The sequence below is a fragment of the Haematobia irritans genome, chromosome 5, assembly GCF_050003625.1.
Source record: "Haematobia irritans isolate KBUSLIRL chromosome 5, ASM5000362v1, whole genome shotgun sequence".
In the NCBI taxonomy this organism is placed as follows: domain Eukaryota; kingdom Metazoa; phylum Arthropoda; class Insecta; order Diptera; family Muscidae; genus Haematobia; species Haematobia irritans.
This window is the reverse complement of record NC_134401.1, coordinates 109,419,363-109,440,583: the sequence shown is the minus strand read 5'-3', so window position 1 is coordinate 109,440,583 and position 21,221 is coordinate 109,419,363. Positions and strand designations below refer to the sequence as shown.

The window sequence follows — 21,221 nt, the reverse complement described above, 5'->3', positions numbered from 1 at the left end:
TTTAACGAAGGGACGCAAATTTTCAAAATGTGTGTCCTAAATTTAATGAAAAAAAAATTGTTGAAGCAAAGATTATAAACTTTCGTTTAATTAAAATATCATTATTTTAAAGAAATTTGTCCTTAATAGTGTGTAAAATGCGCATCCTAAAATTAAGGTTGCGTAATCTTTAATACCACGTAAATATTTTTTTCAGTGCACTAATTGACTCAACAAATTTGTTAATTGAGACAAAAATCAATCACAAAAATTAATAGTAACAATTAATTTTTTTTATTGACTTTCAATAATTTTTTATGTTAATATTATCATTTCTGTGATTGAAGACATTTCAATTAAAAATTAATTGGATCAATTAATTTTGTGATTGAAGACAAAAAATATTTTTTGTGTGTAATAAGGATATTTGTGTGTAACAAGGACATTTTCCTCTTACTTCTTTCGTTTCGTTTTGTTATTGTGTGTTTATTCTTCAATCATTTTGTTGTTTTTGATTTTAGCATAAAATCATGGCATTGACTACACTACAAGTTTAGCTTAACCAACAAAGGATGCTGATGAGGAATGTGGTAATTCGGAAACGTGCGTCCATCCAACCATCTTGCAGTTTATAGGGCTTTGCCCAAATAAATATATATATATATATATATATATATATATATATATATATATATATATATATATATATATATATATATATATATATATATATATATATATATATATATATATATATATAATATATATATATATATATATATATATATATATATATATATATATATATATATATATATATATATATATATATATATATATATATATATATATATATATATATATATATATATATATATATATATATATATATATATATATATATATATATGAAAGTGAAAAAGTCAAACGGCACAGGTTCAAATCCCTGCGGGGATGATTTTTATACCCTCCACCATAGGATGGGGGGTATAATAACTTTGTCATTCCGTTTGTAACACATCGAAATATTGCTCTCAGACCCCATAAAGTATATATTCTGGGTCGTGGAGAAATTCTGAGTCGATGTAGGCATGTCCGTCCGTCTGTTGGAATCACGCTAACTTCCGAACGAAACAAGCTATCGACTTGAAACTTGGCACAAGTAGTTGTTATTGATGTAGGTCGGAAGATATTGCAAATGGGCCATATCGGGTCACTTTTACGTATAGCCCCCATATAAACCGATCCCCAGATTTGGCTGGCGGAGCCTCAAACAGAGAAGATGATGCACAGTGGTGGTGAAAAAATGATTCAACTTGGGAGAAATGATTCTCGTGTGTAATTTCCATAAGAAATTAGCATATAAGACCCAAATTGAATCACCTCACCCAGCCAGATCTTACTAGAGACTATGGAAATGTGAATTAGCCAACACTGAAACATATGTATAGTCAGGCTTGTAAGATGGGTATCTGGCATTTTCTTTTCAATAGCATAATAATACCAATTCCTTAATCTTCATGTCCAATTAGCTCGCATTTAAAATTTTAATTAATGTAAAGTAATTGATTTGGACGAAAAAGCAGCCTGCGTTGATATCAGGCTAACATAAAAATAGAAGCAAATTTCATCCGATCCGGCTCAAATTTGGTACATGATGTTGGTATATGGTCTCTAATAACCTTGCCAAAACTGGTCCACATCAGTCCATAATTATAAATAGCCCCCATATAAACCGATACCCAGATTTGGCTGGCGGAGCCTCTAAGAGAAGCAAGTTTCACCCGATCCGGCTGAAATTTTGAACATGGTGTTGGTATATGGTCTCTAATTACCATGTAAAAATTGGTCCACATCGGTCCATAGTTATATATAGCAGATTGGGCTTGCAGAGCCTCTAAGAGCCAAAAATAATCTACCAAAATTTTATTGCCATAGAAAATTTTGTCAAAATTTTATTTCTATAGAAAATTTTGTCAACATTTATTTCTATAGAAAATTTTGTCAAAATTTTATTTCAATAGAAAATTTTGCCAGAATTTTATTGCTGTGGAAAATTATTGTGGAAATTTATGAAGCATTTCACAGTTGGAGAAGACTATTTTGCAAAATCTTCCAAAACATCAAGAATTCTACCAATCTACCAAACAGTAAAAAATCTGCCTGCCACTTTTGATAGACTCGTGTTCATAATTGTATGTATATAGCACCCATATACAGCTACTATAATTACCGCACAAAAATTCATATCGGTTCATAATTATTTCTTCCCTATATATACCGGTCAAGAACTGAATATATACGTATTTACTCGACTTTTCTTTTGTACACTATATATCCTGCATGGACTAACTTACAACGTAGAATATGATGTTAAGATATTTTAAGATGCCTTGCCATCGGCCGCAACCCAAGTAATTTAATTGTGGATGGCCGTATTTAGTAGAAGTTTCTACGCAAACCATGGTGGAGGGTACATAAGATTCGGCCTGGCCGAACTTACGGCCGTATATACTTGTTTTATTTTATTTTTTATTACTTTTGTTTTACGTTTTATATTACGGTGTTAGGAAGTTTTAAGATACCTTGCCATCGGCAAGCGTTACCGCAACTTAAGTAATTCGATTGTGGATGGCAGTGTTTAGAAGAAGTTTCTACGCAATCCATGATGGAGGGTACATAAGCTTCGGCCTGGCCGAACTTACGGCCGTATATACTTGTTTATTACTTTTGTTTTACGTTTTTATTGCACCCAGAGAAGGAATATGATCACCTCAACCATGTTTCGAGAGCAAAATGTTATTTTTGGACCGAGACCATGTAACATGTTTGCGGCAACCATGTTATTTTCTCAAAAAAACATATGTCTGACTTCGGCAACCATGTATATGTTTGCAGAGAAAACACAATTTTTGCGACGAAAATGTTCCATGGTCACCGTCCAAAAATAACATTTTGCTCTCGAAATATGGTTGAGGTGATCATATTCCTTCTCTGCGTGTGATTTTCTATCCTTTTTGCGAAATTTAACTGTCCAAAGCGGCCTAAGTTTTTTTAAAACGATTGCACCGGAAGTGAAAAAATCGATAGGGGATCCCGGGATACGCTTTAAATGAAATGTTTGTTGAACAACTTCCAATTTTTTTGCTGGGTATTTAATTGAGTCTATGCTTGATCTGTAGCAGTTTTTACCATAGGTCTATCTCGATTTCGTCTGATTGGTGCTTACATATACACTAATTCTAATAAGTAATTGTGGTCATTACAAATTCGAATAATTGTTAATTGTGTAATCCAATATCTGGAGTAATTGTACACCCACTTGTATATGGCAAAAAAAAAAAAAAAACAAATTCCACTTACCAATTTTCCACTGTTCATATCTGATATGACGATGGTTGAGTCTTCACTGCCATTGATGGCCATTGTGTTATTGACACCGGCAGCTACACTTGTAACAATCGACGTATTCGAACTACAGTCAGCAAAAGAAGCCAATAGGAAACGCAAAGATGATACAAAAGAAGAAAAGAAAACAATTGTTGTTGTAGAAAAAAATGCAATTCACAATTCAATCAAGAGACTCAAAAAAAAAAACAAAGACTTTCCAAGAAGCCACAACAAAATGAAAAGCAATCACATTAAACGGAAATAGAAAATAATCGAGTTTGCTCCCCCATATAAAATGGAAGAAGGTGCTTACTTTATGTGCGTTTTTAATTCACGTGTTGTCACGTTCCATACAATCACAGTACCATCTTCGGAGCCGGTTAGCAGAAGATCTGATTGGGGAGCCACTAACAGGCACGTGACAGCCGCTGTATGACCTGCGGGATATAACAAAATAAGAACTTTCATATACATACACACACACACAAACGCATATATTTAGTTATAACATGAATGATGCTAACGCCTAAGAAGGGATACAAGCTGACATGTTCGTTGTGGAAGCGGAAACGGAAGTCAATTATGTACCATATGTTGTTGGCCTATGAATGTAGTAGAAGCCAAGGTTATGGCAACACGAAAATTGAATGATGAATGAAACATGAAATCTTCTTGAATTGTTTCTTGTGTCTGCTTCATCTTCTTCGTCTTCTTTTTAGACACACACTGTTGCATTTGCCTAATAATGATGAAAATCGTTAAGGTAGCAGTCCGTCCCAATGTGAATGGCATAGGCTTGGTGGTTTCTCATGATGCCCCTGTCAAAATATGCCAAGATAATGGTAAACATTATATAGCTAGTGCGTGACTTTTTCTTTTTTCGACAAGACTATTCATAGAATGTAGTCGTATGTTATACCTTAACAAACAATAAACTTTATGAGTTAGCTCCGGGCTGAGGTGGCAGATGATAAGGTGATATTTATCCCATTTCATTTTAACGATAATTAAAGGGAACAACATTTTTGCTTACTTTGTAAACGTTATAATCAATGAACTTCAGCCTTTTGAATAAGAATTACTAAGGAGATGAAGCAAGAATTGAGTAGAGCTAACTGTATACAAACGCCGATATAATAAACAAGTATATGCAGCAGAAAGTTCGGCCTGGCCGAATCTTAAATACCCACCACCATGAATCAAATATAATATTTGTGGTCCCAAAATACCTCTAGATTTCCAATTTCAGACAAATCGGGTGATAAATACAGTTAATAGAAGCCCAAGAATAAAAATCGGGAGATGTTGTTGTTGTTGTTGTAACAGTTTTTGATGTAGTTTCATCCATTTTGTTCTATGCTTGTGTAGTTCAGCTGGTAGCCAGATCAAGGATGGGGTGTGTCCAGAGTGATCTGGTAGTGAGACGGGTAGGCTTAGCTGGGCAAGCAAAAAGGTGACGAGTGTAATGTTGCCCTTGATTACATATGGAACACACGTCAGCTACGCTGCTATCAATCACTGATAAGTATGAATTGAGGCGGCTGCACTTGCCTGATCTTAGTTGGGCCAAAACTACCCTTGTCTGCCGTGGGAGGTCCCTTTCCTCTAGTGCGGCGGTCGGACTCCGAGAACAGGATTAACCTTGTAGCTTCTCACCGCTTCAGCTACAGTATCCTCATGAATCCTGTTCAGACCTGACTGATCTAGAGGCTCTCGTTTGTAACGCTGGATCTCGGGCTATAGAAAGTGAAGATCAACCCTTACATTACTGGGTGGAGGTTGTCTATCCACAAGATGGTGATTCGGATGACAACTTCGATGGCAACCCAAGAGGCACTGCTTTGACAACATGTAGTTGTGTACTGGGATGATCTTGGTCTCCGCATAAAGGTGATCCATGGGTGTACTGCGGAGACATCCTGTGGCGGTTCTAAGGGCAGCGTTCTGACAGGTCTGTATGTTATTCCACTGCGTATCGCTCGTTTGAGGTGTCCACACTGGCGCTGCATAGTTTACCACTGACCGGACAATTGCCTATATGTAGTTAACAAGGTTTTTTGTCCGCACCCCAAGTGCTGCCGGCAAGCGATTTGAGGACCTTGTTTCTACCGCGGAGCTTATCACAAATTGCAGTGGCATGGGCGGACGACTTATAAAGGCTGTCGAATGTGACCCCGAGAATCTTGGGGTAATTTGTTGTCGGAATTGTTTCGCCATCGACTCTGACATTCAGGAGATCGGTCTATATGGCGACTATACCAAATCATGGACCGATACGGACCATTTTCGATGCCCCTGTCAAAATATGCCAAGATAATGATCAACATTATATAGCTAGTGCGTGACCTTTTCTTTTTTCGACAAGACTATTCATAGAATGTAGTCGTATGTTATACCTTAACAAACAATAAACTTTATGAGTTAGCTCCGGGCTGAGGTGGCAGATGATAAGGTGATATTTATCCCATTTCATTTTAACGATAATTAAAGGGAACAACATTTTTGCTTACTTTGTAAACGTTATAATCAATGAACTTCAGCCTTTTGAATAAAAATTACTAAGGAGATGAAGCAAGAATTGAGCAGAGCTAGGTTAGGTTAGGTTAGGTGGCAGCCCGATGTATCAGGCTCACTTAGACTATTCAGTCCATTGTGATACAACATGGGTGAACTTCTCTCTTATCACTGAGTGCTGCCCGGCGTTCCACATTGCAGTGAAACCACTTTGAAACCCTCAGAAATGTCACCAGCATTACTGAGATTGGATAATCCACCACTGAAAAACATTTTGGTGTTCGGTCGAAGCAGGAATCGAACTCACGACCTTGTGTATGCAAGGCGGGCATGCTAACCATTGCACCACGGTGGCTCGGTGAGCAGAACAAACGCCGATATAACAAACAAGTATATACAGCAGAAAGTTCGGCCTGGCAGAATCTAAATACCCACCACCATGAATCAAATATAATAGTTTACTTTGAAAACTCTTCGTCGTAGCTAGGTAGGCACCATTTGCGACACACCTATTTGTGATCTTAAAATACCTCTAGATTTTCAATTTCAAGCAAATCGGCTAGAAAATATAGTCTCTAGACGCCCAAGAAGTAAAATCGGGAGATCGGTCTATATGGGGGTTATACAAAAAAATGGACCGATACACCTCAATTTCGACACACTTATTTGTGGTCCCAAAATACCTCTAGATTTCCAATTTCAGGCAAATCGGGTAATAAATATAGTTTATAGAAGTCCAAGAATAAAAATCGGGAGATCGATGTATATGGCAGCCATACCAAAACATGGACCGATACGGACCATTTTCGACACACCACTTTATGGTCCTAAAATACCTCTAGATTTTCAATTTCAGGCAAATCGGATAGAAAATACAGTTTCTAGACGTCCAAGAACCAAATCGGGAGATTGGTCTATTTGGGGGCTATACCAAAACATGGACCTATACGGACCATTTTCGACACACCTCTTTATGGTCCCAAAATACCTCTAGATTTCCAATTTCAGGCAACTCGGATAGTAAATACAGTTTCTAGAAGCGCAAGAAGCAAAATCGGGAGATCGGTCTATATGGGGGCTATACCAAAACATGGACCGATGGGCACTATTTTCGGCACACCTTTTTATGGTTCTCAATTACCTCTAGATTTTCAATTTCAGGCAAATTGGATAAAAACTACGGTTTTTATAAGCCCAAGACCCCAAATCGAGAAGTCGGTTTATATGGAGACTATATCAAAACTTGGACCGATATAGCCCATCTTCGAACTTGACCTGCCTGCAAACAAAAAACGAATCTGTGCCAAATTTCGGGACGATGCTTCTCCGAAAGCATAATTCATCCGATCTGGGGATCGGTTTATATGGGAGCTATATATAATTATGGACTGATATGATCAAATTCCTGCATGGTTGTTGGATACCATATACTAACATCACGTATCAAATTTCAACCGAATCGGATAAATTTTGCTCTTCCAAGGGGCTCCGGAGGTCAAATCTGGGGATCGGTTTATATGGGGCTATATATAATTATGCACCGATTTCGACCAATTTTGGCATTGGTGTTTGAGGCCATATATTAACACCACGTACCAAATTTCAACTGAATCAGATGAATTTTGGTCTTCCAAGAGGTTCCGAAGGTCAAATCTGATGATCGGTTTATATGGGGGCTATATATAATTATGAACCGATGTGGACCAATTTTTGCATGGTTGTTAAAGACCATATACCAACACCATGTACCAAATTTCAGCCGGATCGGATGAAATTTGCTTCTCTTAGAGGCTCCGCAAGCCAAATCGGGGGATCGGTTTATATGGGGGCTATATATAATTATGGACCGATGTGGACCAATTTTTGCATGGTTGTTAAAGACCATATGCCAACACCATGTACCAAATTTCAACCGGATCGGATGAAATTTGCTTCTCTTAGAGGCTCCGCAAGCCAAATTTGGGGTCCGTTTATATGGGGGTTATACGTAAAAGTGGACCGATATGGCTCATTTGCAATACCATCCGACCTATATCAATAACAACTACTTGTGCCAAGTTTCAAGTCGATAGCTTGTTTCGTTCGGAATTTAGCGTGATTTCAACAGACGGACGGACGGACATGCTCAGATCGACTCAGAATTTCACCACGATCCAGAATATATATACTTTATGGGGTCTTAGAGCAATATTTCGATGTGTTACAAACGGAATGACAAAGTTAATATACCCCCATCCTATGGTGGAGGGTATAAAAATCGGGAAAAAGGGAACCGCCCTCCTTCGCTACTACCCGATATCGTAAATTCACAAACTATTCAACTTCACTATTCCCCTTCCCCAACCAGACATCGAAAAATTACATTCCCTGTATAAACTTAATCATCTTCTCTCAATTTAAGTAAATCGGAGGAGGTTATAGTTTGTTCTATTTTTTGTAAAGGAACGTCACTTTCTCTGCAAATTCCAAGAAAATCTGTGAACTTTCCTTCAAGTTTCATAGTGTGGGGCAAGGAGAAGGTTCCCATCCAAATACCCAAAAACAAAAACACCATATTGATGTCATAACCTTCTCCTACGGCCTTTGTAAATTTCAAGTAAACTTGACAATTCTAGTTTTTTTTTCAGTTTTAGAGGAGGTCTCCCTCCTTGTGTAGACGTCCCAGAAAATATCGAGTAAATTATAAGCCCAATTTTTAAACAGCAGGTCAAGGGCAGGCCCCTTTTCCCTTCCGAATACCACAAAATCAGATTTCCATTATAATAATAGAACCTACTCCTCTGTAAATTTCGAGTAAATTGGAAAAGTTTAATTGTTTCACGGTATCTACTTGAGGAGAAATAAGGTCTACCTGTGCCCTTTTATTTTTTCCCGACCTAATATTAAAAATCATATACGTCATAAAAATTTCATAATTTCCCCCAAGTTCTCAGTAAAATTTCAATAAGTCGACAAATTTTAGTTTTTTTATTGTACTTTAAAAAGGTCGGACAAAGTGGAGGCCACTCTCCTCGCCCAAATATCGAAAAATAAAGTAGCTGTTCTTTGCCTAGACCCCCCCTTCAACTTTCCCTGAAAATTTCAAGCAAATCGGATAATTTTGTTCCAATTTTCAAAAAGTCGGGCGGTCCCACATTTTCTCTATAAACCTTACGGAGCTCGAGACCTTTCCATTGAATGCAAAACCGTGGAAATCGGTTCGTGCGTTCTGGAGTTAAAGCTTCGGGAAGGAAAACCAGACTTGTTTTTATACCCTGCGCCACACTGTGGAACAGGGTATTATTATATATTAAAAATTATAATTCTTTTTATGTTTTAAGGAAATTTTGTAAATTAAAAAAATGGAGTTAGAATTTATAATAATACCATACAAATGCCATAATTTAATGTAATTTATTTTTTTTTGCGGGTAAGAGTAGCAAAATACTCTATTCACCTGACAGTATGTCCACCCGTGTGACAGACTCCATTACACAATCGACGATACCTAAAACCGAAAGCCATCCCTCTCTCCTCGGGGTATGATTACCATCTCGAAATCGTTTTCGCAATACTTCCACGTGGTCATATCCTTTTAAAAGGTTAAACTGGCAGTCCGATTTTTTTGTCAGGCTCACTTAGACTATTCAGTCCATTATACTATTGAGCCCATTGTTTAGTCCGCGTCCATGCCAACGTTTTCCTTGCACGTGTTTCTGCAAAACGCCTTACAGCTTCCAAGTTCTACTCACCTTATACCACCTTGTGGATTATATTTATCGAAAAGACATACTCAATTTCATCTTAAGCACTCTCTGCTGTTCTGCCCACCGGCTACATCTAAAGTATGTTTGCAAGGCACCATCCCTGCCCTCTTCTTCCCTGTAAATAATGTTTTCTGCTCCGCATTTCTCCATACGGTGTAGATACTTTCGAAAATAACCGTGATCAGAGAGCATTTGAGTCATGTAATACGTCACTTTTCCATACCTTCTCTCTCTCTCTCTGCATAATTGTATGGCGGTTATGAGTCAGTGTGTCCATCAACCTTATGTCACGTTCCTCCATTGTTCCTGCCATTAATCTTCTGGATGTTCGGTTTCAAGCCTTGTTGTTTGGCCTCGAAAAACTTTTACCGCTCAACCGCCAAATGCCATAATTTTTTTTGTATGCTTTATGCACCCGACAGTGTGTCCATCAGTGTGCCGGACTCCATCACAATCCATCAAACAGCCCAAAAATAAAAACCTTTTCCCTCTCGTAACCGCTTTCGCATTACTTCCTGGTGGACCCCACGCTCCCGTGGCCGTCTCCTTTAGTCCGCGTCCAGACTAAAACTTACATATCTCATGTCGCTGTACCCATGTCCACTTTTTTCTTACGAAGCACTTGTGAATAACTTGAAATTCAATCTTAAGTGCTCTCCGCCGTTTTGCCCACCGGCTACATCTAAAGAATGTATGCAATCCTTGCTCTCTTCTTCCCTGTAGATAAAGTTTTCTGCTCCGCATTTCCCTATAGTGTGCATATATTTTCGAAAGTAACCGTGATCAGAGAGCATCTGAGTCTTGTAATACGTCACTTTTCCATACTTTCTCTCTCCATAATTATATGTCGGTTATGAGTCGGTGTGTCCATCAACCTTATGTCTCGTTCCTCCATTGTTCCTGCCATTAATTTCTGTTCTCTTAGTGGATGTTGTTTGGCATCGAAAAACCTTTGCCGCTCAACCGCCAAATGCCATGATTTAATTATTTTTTTGTAATGTTTTATGCACCCGACAGTGTGCCGGACTCAATCACAATCCATCAAACAGCCCAAAAATCAAAACAGTGTGTCCATCAGTATGCCGGACTCCATCACAATCCATCAAACCGTCCAAAAATCCAACCCTCTTCCCTCCCGGAACCGCTTTCGCATTACTTCCTGGTGGACCCCACGCTTCCGCGTCCATATATATAGATCATGTTGTGTCCATGTCAACCTTTTTCTTGCGAAGAACTTGTTCCACAAAACGCCTCATAGCCTCCCAGTTCCTCTGGCTTTGTACCATTTTGTGGATTATAGATAGACATACCCAATTTCATATTAAAACCTTTCCGCCGTTCTGCTCACCGGATACATTTAAAGAATATATGCTCGGCATCATGCTTGACCTCTTCTTCCCAGTATATACAGTTTCCTGAGTCGTGTAATATAGCACTTCCCCATATTTTCTCTCTCGCCATAATTGTATGTCGGTGTGCTCATCTGCCTTTTGTCTGGTTCCTCTATAGTTGCTGCCATTTATCTTTGAACTCTGGTTGGATGTTCGATATCAAGTTTGTCGCGCCTTAATGTTTGGGCTCGAAAACTTTTTCCCGCTCAATCGCCTAGAGGTCTATTGGAATCGTTCCTGCTATTACTAAAGCGTCTTCCACTAAATATTATTATTGCGGTATCTGAAGTGATTGTCATTGCCGCTCTCTGTCTTGTAAGCAGCTTTTTCGCTCTAGAAGAGTATGATGTTAGTAATCCCATGTGTAGCCTTCATCTGCGGTCAAGAGGGCCTCCTAAATATTTGTTTACCAAATTTTCAGTTGCGTAATCTACGTTAGTTTTGAGCCCTAGTCACATGTATTTGATGTGACTAGTCACATGATGTGCTTCTCCATTTCTAGAGGCAGATGTTGTCTTGTTAGTAGTAGAAATTCGGTCTTTTGCATGGCGAATTGCAAGCCATGCGTGTATAACCAGTCTTTCGCCCGTATCATGGCTTGGCAAAGTTTGCGTTGAGCCTCTTCAGCATTCATCGCTTTTATGACAGTGACTTTATTATCAACGTAGCCAACAAGGAATGTATCATCTGGCATGGGTATCTTCGGTACTTCGTCGTATGTTGCATTCCAGATATCTGGTTCAAGGATTGAGCCTTTTGCGGCTCCTGAAGTCCATTCTTCTTGGGCCCTGTATAGTGTCACATGTCACACGGGTTTTAAGATGGTCTTTTAAAATTCCCGTAAAGTATTTCGGTATGTGACTCTAGGTTATGGCAACACGAAAATTGAATGATGAATGAAACATGAAATCTTCTTGAATTTTTTCTTGTGTCTGCTTCAACTTCTTCTTCTTTTTAGACACACACTGTTGCATTTGTCTAAGGAATGTATCATCTGGCATGGATATCTTCAGTACTTCGTCCTATGTTGCATTCCAGATATGCGGTCAAGGATTGAGCCTTGTGCGGCTCCTGAGGTCCATTCTTCTTGGGCTCTGTATAGTGTCACATATCAAAACACGGGTTTTAAGATGGTCTTTTAAAATTCCCGTAAAGTATTTCGGTATGCGACTCTAGGCTGTTGAAAGCATTCCTAATATCTAGCGTCACCAGTAGATTATAGCTCTGTAATATCTCGCGAACAGACTCCAAGCAGTCCTGGTAGCCTCTTCAAGTCTTGGTTTGATGAGCCGGTCGAATAGTTTACCAGCTGTGTCCGCCATGCACAATGGTTTCTACGACGATCGCTTGGTCACCCTTTCCGATCATAACTAATCGTTGCTCTTTCCACATATTATGGAAATGTCTTCTATTAGGCAGCTGTCGCTTGGTTACTATCTCCTTAATGTTCAATGCGGGTATGCCGCCAGGTCCGAGTGTCTTATTCTCCTTGAGGCTTTTCGCAGTGTTTTGCAATTCCTCGTTCTCATTATCTCTGATCTCATGTCTTTGGAATAAAGATTCTACGGTGTTTCGCATTCCAATCTCATTCATCTTGCCTAGTGGACTTAAGTACCGAGTTTTTCCATAACTATTTGGTATCCTAGTGCCAAAGTATTATTGGTTACTTCTAATCTTATCTTTGTCCATTTTCTCTCTTGCTCATACTTATACTGTACTGTAAATGTTTGTTGGCCTACTTGTTTGCATTGTGTTCTTTCATTCTGTAGCTTCTACACCTTGTACTTTCTCCTTTATAAAGTTACGTCAGCATACATTGGTGGAGTTATACCACCAGTATATTGCCTTGCGAATAGCATGGCCTTGATGCAACTGGTCTTTATTGTTGACATCGTGTGATTAACAATCTGCCTTGCGTCTCGTCTGTTTAGATTCTCTTCCGAGTAGAAGTCTCCCTTCTTATCGCAACTTCGCATTGTAGTCGGAAAGAGATGTTATGAAGTCCGCTTCTTGTGTTTGTACACGTGTCTTCTGAATAATGTCCTCAGACAGAAAATTAACATAACAGGTTGGCTGATAAGTCCCCGGTCTGACACATAGATGGCGTGGCTAGTATTAAATGCATATTATTTTACATAGTACCAACCTTCAAATGATTCGTGTCAAAATTTGATGTCTGTAAGTCAATTAGTTTGTGAGATAGAGCGTCTTTTGTGAGGCAACTTTTGTTATTGTGAAAAAATGGAAAAAAGGAATTTCGTGTTTTGATAAAATACTGGTTTCTGAAGGGGAAAAAACGGTGGAAGCAAAAACTTGGCTTGATAATGAGTTTCCGGACTCTGCCCCAGGGAAATCAACAATAATTGATTGGTATTCAAACTTCAAGCGTGGTGAAATGAGCACGGAGAACGCAGTAGACGCCCGAAAGAGGTGGTTACCGACGAAAACATCAAAAAAATCCGCAAAATGATTTTGAATGACCGTAAAATGAAGTTGATCGAGATAGCAGAGGCCTTAAAGATATCAAAGGAACGTGTTGGTCATATCATTCATCAATATTTGGATATGCGGAAGCCTGTACAAAATGGGTGCCACGTGAGCTCACATTTGACCAAAAACAACAACGTGTTGATGATTCTGAGCGGTGTTTGCAGCTGTTAACTCGTAATACACCCGAGTTTTTCCGTCGATATGTGATGAATGGATGAAACATGGCTCCATCACTACACTCCTGAGTCCAATCGACAGTCGGCTGAGTGGACAGCGACCGGTGAACCGTCTCCGAAGCGTGGAAAGACTCAAAAGTCCGCTGGCAAAGTAATGGCCTCTGTTTTTTGGGATGCGCATGGAATAATTTTTATCGATTATCTTGAGAAGGGAAAAACCATCAACAGTGACTATTATATGGCGTTATTGGAGCGTTTGAAGGTCGAAATCGCGGCAAAACGGCCCCATATGAAGAAGAAAAAAGTGTTTTTCCACCAAGACAATGCACTGTGCCACAAGTCATTGAGAACGATGGCAAAAATTTATGAATTGGGCTTCGAATTGCTTCCCCACCCACCGTATTCTCCAATTCTGGCCCCCAGCGACTTTTTCTTGACCTCAAAAGGATGCTCGCAGGGAAAAAATTTGGCTGCAATGAAGAGGTGATCGCCGAAACTGAGGCCTAAAGGGTGATACGGTCAAAATTTGGTCAATATAAACTTGACGTATTTCTTTCAATTTTGTATTTAAAAAACCTCATTTTGAAGGTGTGTGTGTAAAATGTTGCTCCTATTTTGATTTTGGAATTTACTCTTCAGTTGTCAAAATGCCGTCCAAGCAAGAAGAGCAGCGTATCAAAATTTTGCTCGCGCATCGCGAAAATCCGAGCTACTCGCACGCAAAGCTGGCAAAATCGCTAAAAGTTGCCAAATCAACCGTTACAAATGTAATTAAAGTGTTTGGGGAACGTTTGTCGACAGCCAGGAAGTCTGGATCGGGGGGAAATCGAAAACCGGAAGCCGCTGAGACGACAAAGGGAGTTGCCGGTAGTTTCAAGCAAAACCCTAACCTCTCTCTACGAAATGCCACAAATAAGCTGGGTGTATCGTCTACAACCGTGCATCGAGCCAAAAAACGAGCCGGACTAAGTCGATAGTCCGGCTCGTTTTTTGAATCGATAAGAAGGTAGTGACTCCAAATCGCGATGATAAACAAAATACGACGGCCAAAGCGCGATCCTCGACGATGCTTACGAAGTTTGACTGCGTGGTAATGGACGACGAAACCTACGTCAAAGCCGACTACAAGCAGCTTCCGGGACAGGAGTTTTATACGGCAAAATTAAGGGGAAAGGTAGCAGATATTTTCAAGCACATAAAACTGTCAAAGTTCGCAAAGAAATATCTGGTTTGGCAAGCCACCTGTACCTGTGGCTTGAAAAGCAGCATTTTCATAGCTTCCGGGACTGTCAACCAAGAAATTTACGTGAAAGAGTGTTTGAATAAACGTCTGCTGCCTTTCCTGAAGAAACACGGTTGTTCCGTACTGTTTTTGGCCGGATTTGGCATCTTGCCATTACGGTAATAAGGCTATGGAGTGGTACGCCGCCAACAACGTGCAGGTGGTTCCCAAGGACAAGAACCCTCCCAACACGCCAGAGCTCCGCCCAATTGAGAAATACTGGGCTATTGTCAAGCTGAACCTAAAGAACACCAAAAAAACTGCTAAGGACGAGCGGCAGTTCAAGGCAAACAGGCTTTCTGCGGCGAAGAAGGTGGACAAGGTGGCTGTACAAAATCTGATGGCAGGTGTCAAGCGTGAGGTCCGGCAATTCGGATTTGGAAAAGCGAAGGCCTACCTGAATATTTTTCCTGAATTTTATACTAATTGAACTTGAAAAAGAAATTTAATTTGATTTCTTAAATAAACGATTTCACCGATTTACACGCGTTTTCCCTTGACCAAATTTTGACCGTATCACCCTTTAACGAGTTCCTCCGATTGTTGATATCCTATATTTTCCCTTGGGTTGTTCGGAGTTTCGCGTTCCTTGGGATTGGGGTCTACTATAAGCCCTCATTTCCCTACCGCGCCGGTGGGACGCGGCTGCTTCGAAATATTGATGCCAGTTCCCTATCTCCTACTCTTGCATCAGTTGAATTGTTTGTCGGAGTATTCATTCGGTATGAATCCCATCTTGGAGATGTTATCGGTGTGCGATAATGTAGTAGCCGTGTGGAGTGACCCCGAGGGAGACCTTATGGGTACTTGAGTTCAGAGTCAGGTCGGACTCTAATCTGGATGCCGTATCAACAGAAACTACATTGCCAACCATTTTGGTTACATGATACAAAGCGTTCTCGAAGCACTGCCAGGAGTTTAAAGTTTATTCAATTTATGCCCTGTTCCTGTATATCGAACGAAAACCAGTTCGAAAGAAAGACAGTCACTCGAATGCGAATGAATTTGGGTTTTTCTATTTTTGAATGTTCGATTCGTTTGTATGAGAATACATTGATTATTAAAAATGAGTATTTTTAAATTTTTGGCCTGAGAATTCATTCAAAGGTTAACAATGCTTTTATTTTTCTCTTGACTCTTATTGTATATGTTCGTTTATTACTCGACAACAAAAAATGAAGTGACTTGCCTTTCGAAATAGAAGAACAAGAATCAATTTTCTTTCGTTTGGAATTCGAAAGAAAGCTTTCGTTCGATATACGGGAACAGGCCATTAATTTTTTCAATTTATTTTAATTAAATTTGTTGTGAAAGACTTTAGTTTATGGATTTTTTTATGAACTTAATTTAATTTATTCTAGTTTAATTGACTTAAACTGAAGTGAATCGACTTTAGTTTAGTTTAATTTAATATAATTTAGTTTAGTCATTTTATTGGTTATTTAAAAATTATTATTTTTAGTTTAATTTTATGTAACTAATTTTTATATCTATCATTAAGTGCACTTTATCTTGACTCTCTTGATTGCCGTTGTCCTTACCCTTAGTTACAATCCCAAATAACTTAGATTGCCTTCAACACTTTCAAGACAATTGCGGAATTACTTCCGTTTTGAATTCAAATCCCCATCTCGCTAACAACTTCCGTTTCCGCTTACACTTTTAGCCATTTGACATTTTACCTTTGAATGTGTGTTCCAATGAATTACTCATTATGTGCCACAATTGTACATCTCCGGATTTGGTGGCCAAAATTAGATGCTGCTTACTTGGCGCCACACAAATATCACGAATTGGTCCAGTTCCCGAAACGGTCATAGTGCGTATCTGTGATGGCAGTGGTGCAGGTAACCAACCAGTTAATGGCACCAACAAAGGCACCGTATAACCATCACACCAAGCTGTTGCCGAACGTACGGTCATACTCAGCAGAGACGTGTCATTTTCATCATGTTCGCTGATTGGCCTTAACCAGGCAATTAGCTGCAGGCATCCACAGTAAAGTACGAAGAGATAATAAATGAAATGGGAAATTTATCAACGACGCAATCACACTCACCTGAGCTCCGAGTTGCATGGGGTCACGTGTCAGGACATCACTTGACTTTCGTATGGTATAGTAGATGAGTTCAATATCACGATCCAGCAAATAGCAGCGAACATGTTCTATGAGACATCTCAAATAGCTGATGGATACAGTTTGCACCTGTGTATATAGTGTGCAAGGGGTGTAGATTACGATGGTGACCGAGAATAAGAAAAAAAGAGATTTGGTGAAGGACATTTCAATTTAGTGGGACCCGTTTTGATGTCACAAACTAAATGGGAAATTGAATGGAAATATGCTTAAATTAAATTCCTGATAATGATTTTATTCTTAAAAGCTGGGCCATGCTTGATTCAAAACTGTAAATTTAAACGACAAAATAAGTATATACAGGATGGCTGATATGTAATGCAACAAAGTAAGAAGCTATATCCACATATTTTTTTTATTTGATTTTTCAGAACCTGTTTAGATTTGATCGACTTGGGTACCTGTGAAATGCACCTTTAAAACTGTCGGCCATCACACGCTACACGAACGTTAGGTTAGGTTTAGTGACAGGCCGATATTTCAGGCTCACTTAGACTATTCAGTCCGCAGTGGTGAACGTCTCCCTTATCACTGAGTGCTGCCCGATTCTATGTTAAGCTCAGTGACAAGGGGCCTCCTTCTTATACCCGAGTCCCAACGGCGTTCTACTTTGCAGTGAAACCACTTAGAGAAGTTTTGAAACCCTCAGAAATGTCACCAGCATTACTGAGGTGGGATAACCCACCGGTGAAACACTTTTTGGTGTGTGGTCGATACTGGGTTTGAACCCATGACCATGTGTATTCAAGGCAGGAATGCTAATCAATGCACCACGGTGGCTCCACAATACACGAAAGTAGCTCTGCTGTATTTTGTCTCATTCCCTGCGAAGCATTGTCAGGCACAAAAGTCCAAATGATTGAGATCCGGAGATTTGGGTGTAGAATTTATTCGAAGAACCTCTTTTTAAGCGATTTTTCTTACACATAATAATGCACGTCAAGGATAGCCTAATGCCCTTGCCTTCCATTTGTAACAGTGTCTCCTCCCGGATTGATACACATCGGAGAAAAATATTGTCCATCTAGAGTTTTCTCTTACCCTCTATTGATCCCATTTTATTGCCGATATCGTCTACCATTGTTTTGGTCTGGTTATGGGTTTTAGATAGGGATTTCTTTTTCACGACTTCCCCTATTGTAATGTCTTCGGACCTCTATCCCAATGTTAAGAATCTCCCCTGTCATCCAGGGTTTTTTCGTGGGCAGATTTCCTTTCGCGGAGTGGATAACTATCCTCGAAGGTTGTTAGAGTCTCAACATTGTATCCCCTGGGAAGCTTGGGGTAGTGGCTCCAGGTGGAATTTTATTTTCTTTCTTATTGGGTTCGGTTCTGGCCCAGTTATTCCAGCTCTTCCTATACTTTCCATTCCTGTACCACGTCTATTAAGTTATCTGAACTTATCGTATAGCCCAATTCTGAATATTCCCTAGGGAATGTGTTCCCTGGGAATTCATTTTCCCCGGGAATAAAATCCTCCTATTCTAAACAGTAGGAGAAGGGAATAACATGGGAGAAATAATCAGAGTATTCGAAGTCAGCTGTTTTACTTCAACTGTTTTATTTTAATAAATTTTTAATATTAAAATTTTGAATTGAAATTGTATTCAATTGATGTAAAAGTTGAGTTAAACGCGAAAAACGTCAAAAATGTTTAGTGTCGGGTTTATGGTAGTAGCTGAGGAGAGGCGTATCAACGTAATAAGGTCTAAAGGATAGAAAGGAGAAAGCTACGCGATTCATTAACCCACTTGAGTTGCCTGAAACGTCGTAACTACATACTTGTACATGAAGAGGTTGTTACTTAGTTCATGGGATTTATAGGGTTAAAGTGCCAGTCAGATTTGATTCGGACTCACTTAGACCATTCAGTCCATTGTGATACAATATTATAGGGTAAATAATCCAGCCTTCAAATATCTGTTGGATGTATTAGCAGCCCACATTCCACCTCAACGCAAGTCTTTTGGATTATATCCACTAGTAAGATTAGGTGCTACGCTTCTTTGTCGAAGGTGGCTACCAAAAAGGGCGTAGGAAAAGATCGAGACATATCTGTGGCCCAGAGTAGCCTGAACAAAGTTCATAAAGAAGTCATAAATATATTTAACCCTAGGATAGGCGATACGCTTTCGATCACTAAGCGCTCAAAGTCAAATTTGGTCTGGCCAGACCAAGTAGTCTATCCTAGGGTTAAAGAACACCCATGCCCGAATTGGATATATTTCATCAAAACGGAAGAAGAAAACTAGTAAATTTAAAACAGGAAGAGATATTATAGTTTAAATGTAAAACCTTTATTTTCTATATAAAAGAATTTTTAAAATATGTACAGATCTGTGACCATGAGATGAGCATTCGGTAGTTGGATGCATCCCATTATCAATTTTAATTTAAGGTTTTCGACCGGAAATTACAGAGAAATCATGCAATTTGGTTAAAAATCCCTTGATTTTTTGGGGGGAATTATTCCCAAAAAATGTCATCGTTTTTCCTTTTTATTGTTATTTGTAATACCAATTTTTCACCAGGGAGATTTTGTTTAGAATAGGGGAACAGGGAAAAAATCCCCAGGGAGTTGTTATTGAGAATTGGGCTAGTAATGTCCAATACCTCCTATCTAACCGTATAGTGGAGGTGGAACTATTGTCCGTGTTTAGTGTCATCAAGTTATTCGTAGTTAGAAATAAAAGAATGGCTTGACTTCTTCTGTTAAGGTAAGTGCTATGTGATATAAATTAGCATCACAATCTACCAGCACCCCACTTCCTGGTTGTCTGACTTTCTTTACCAGTTTTTGCAACTCCGACGAAGGAAATGTAGGCACATAAGGCTTCTGGATCGCGAACGTAAATATTATCTTTAATTACTTTTTCCATCAGAACGTTGGATGCCGTTACCCTCCAGTGAATATTAATCTGGATAACTGAAATTATCCTTTCTCCATTAGTACATCTCGGGAATTGATGCCATTTTCGGCTCCCTGTTTTTTATTTCACTTGGATGCCTGTCCTTCCGGCCAGTCATCAGATCCTGCTTTGGATAATTCCATGGGCAACCGATCCCCCTTGCGTTCTCTTCGACCCCAATTCCAGACTTTCCAGTATATCCTCGTTGTCTCCTTCAGTTTTATCCTTGGAACATTCCTTGCCTCCCTGATCGTCCATTGGTGACGATTCCCTGTCCTGTGCCAGAGCCTAGGTGACTTTCTAAGTAGACTCAATGGGGGGCTTCTTACCAACGCTTGCTTTTTCGATCTTGAAGAAGACCGCTCTCACATATAAGCTCTGCCTTTGGTTGTGGTAAGACCCAACATCAGAAGGGTTCTATCTCAGTCCCCCTTTCTGTGAAAGACTGCCCATTTTTTGAGTCCAATCGTTCGTTCCTATCGCCCAAATCGAAGATCAGTTTTGAGATATCGACTTTCCTAACCAGTTTTAGATTGACTCCTCCATATGAGAGTGGATTTTATCTGCTATTTGACATAGAGTCTTCGCGCAGGCCTCAACATGAGGAAGTTTCCTCTGAAGTCAAATCTATGACTGTTGGCCCGGCTTCATTATCTATTAGATAGTCCAGGATTCTATTGCCGATCAGATCATCGATGTCTGCTTGCTGATCTTTGGGTATTTATACAGATGTGCTATTTTGCTTGATAACTGCGTAACACAGTTCCTCCCGGTAGCATCTCTTGACTATGTTGGCGTATTAAAGTGGCAACGTAAACCTTGGAATATTACCCTTCCTTTTTTGCACAGATGGTTTGGTCATCATTGGTTTTCGCTTCTCCGCGATTTACTCGACATTCGGACCAACCTTTACGCCCTCGATTAGATTCTGTTTGCTTTAGATTCCGTTGGGGCTGCATTTGGTTTTTCCAATAGACATTAAGGTAGGGTGTTTTTTATTTCCTTCCGAGGATCTTATCCTCTTTCCCACATGAATAGGAGAAGATTCAAGTTTCCCCTTCCGAGCATCTTTGTTTTCGTTCATCATCTGGTTCATTTTTTTAACTTTGCTGTGCCTCAGGTAATCTCTTATAGCGATTTCGATTGGAAAACAAGGTGCTGCATTCGAGCAATTGATTGCAAAATATTAAGGACACTGTCATAGCAT

At 39.4% G+C, this 21,221-nt stretch overlaps 1 protein-coding gene across 3 annotated transcripts in view; it reads right to left on the bottom strand.

Annotated features, from left to right (window-relative positions):
- The window catches only part of LOC142238399 (protein qui-1), a 257,385-nt gene that overhangs the window by 127,802 nt on the left and 108,362 nt on the right, over positions 1-21,221 (bottom strand). For all 3 annotated transcript variants that reach the window (XM_075310038.1, XM_075310039.1, XM_075310037.1), the window contains exons 9-12: positions 17,028-17,174; positions 16,651-16,951; positions 3,683-3,806; positions 3,343-3,454 (exon numbers count right to left, since the gene is read on the bottom strand). In XM_075310038.1, the coding sequence (XP_075166153.1) occupies positions 3,343-3,454; positions 3,683-3,806; positions 16,651-16,951; positions 17,028-17,174 (684 nt within the window). The remainder of the gene's footprint in view (positions 1-3,342; positions 3,455-3,682; positions 3,807-16,650; positions 16,952-17,027; positions 17,175-21,221) is intronic.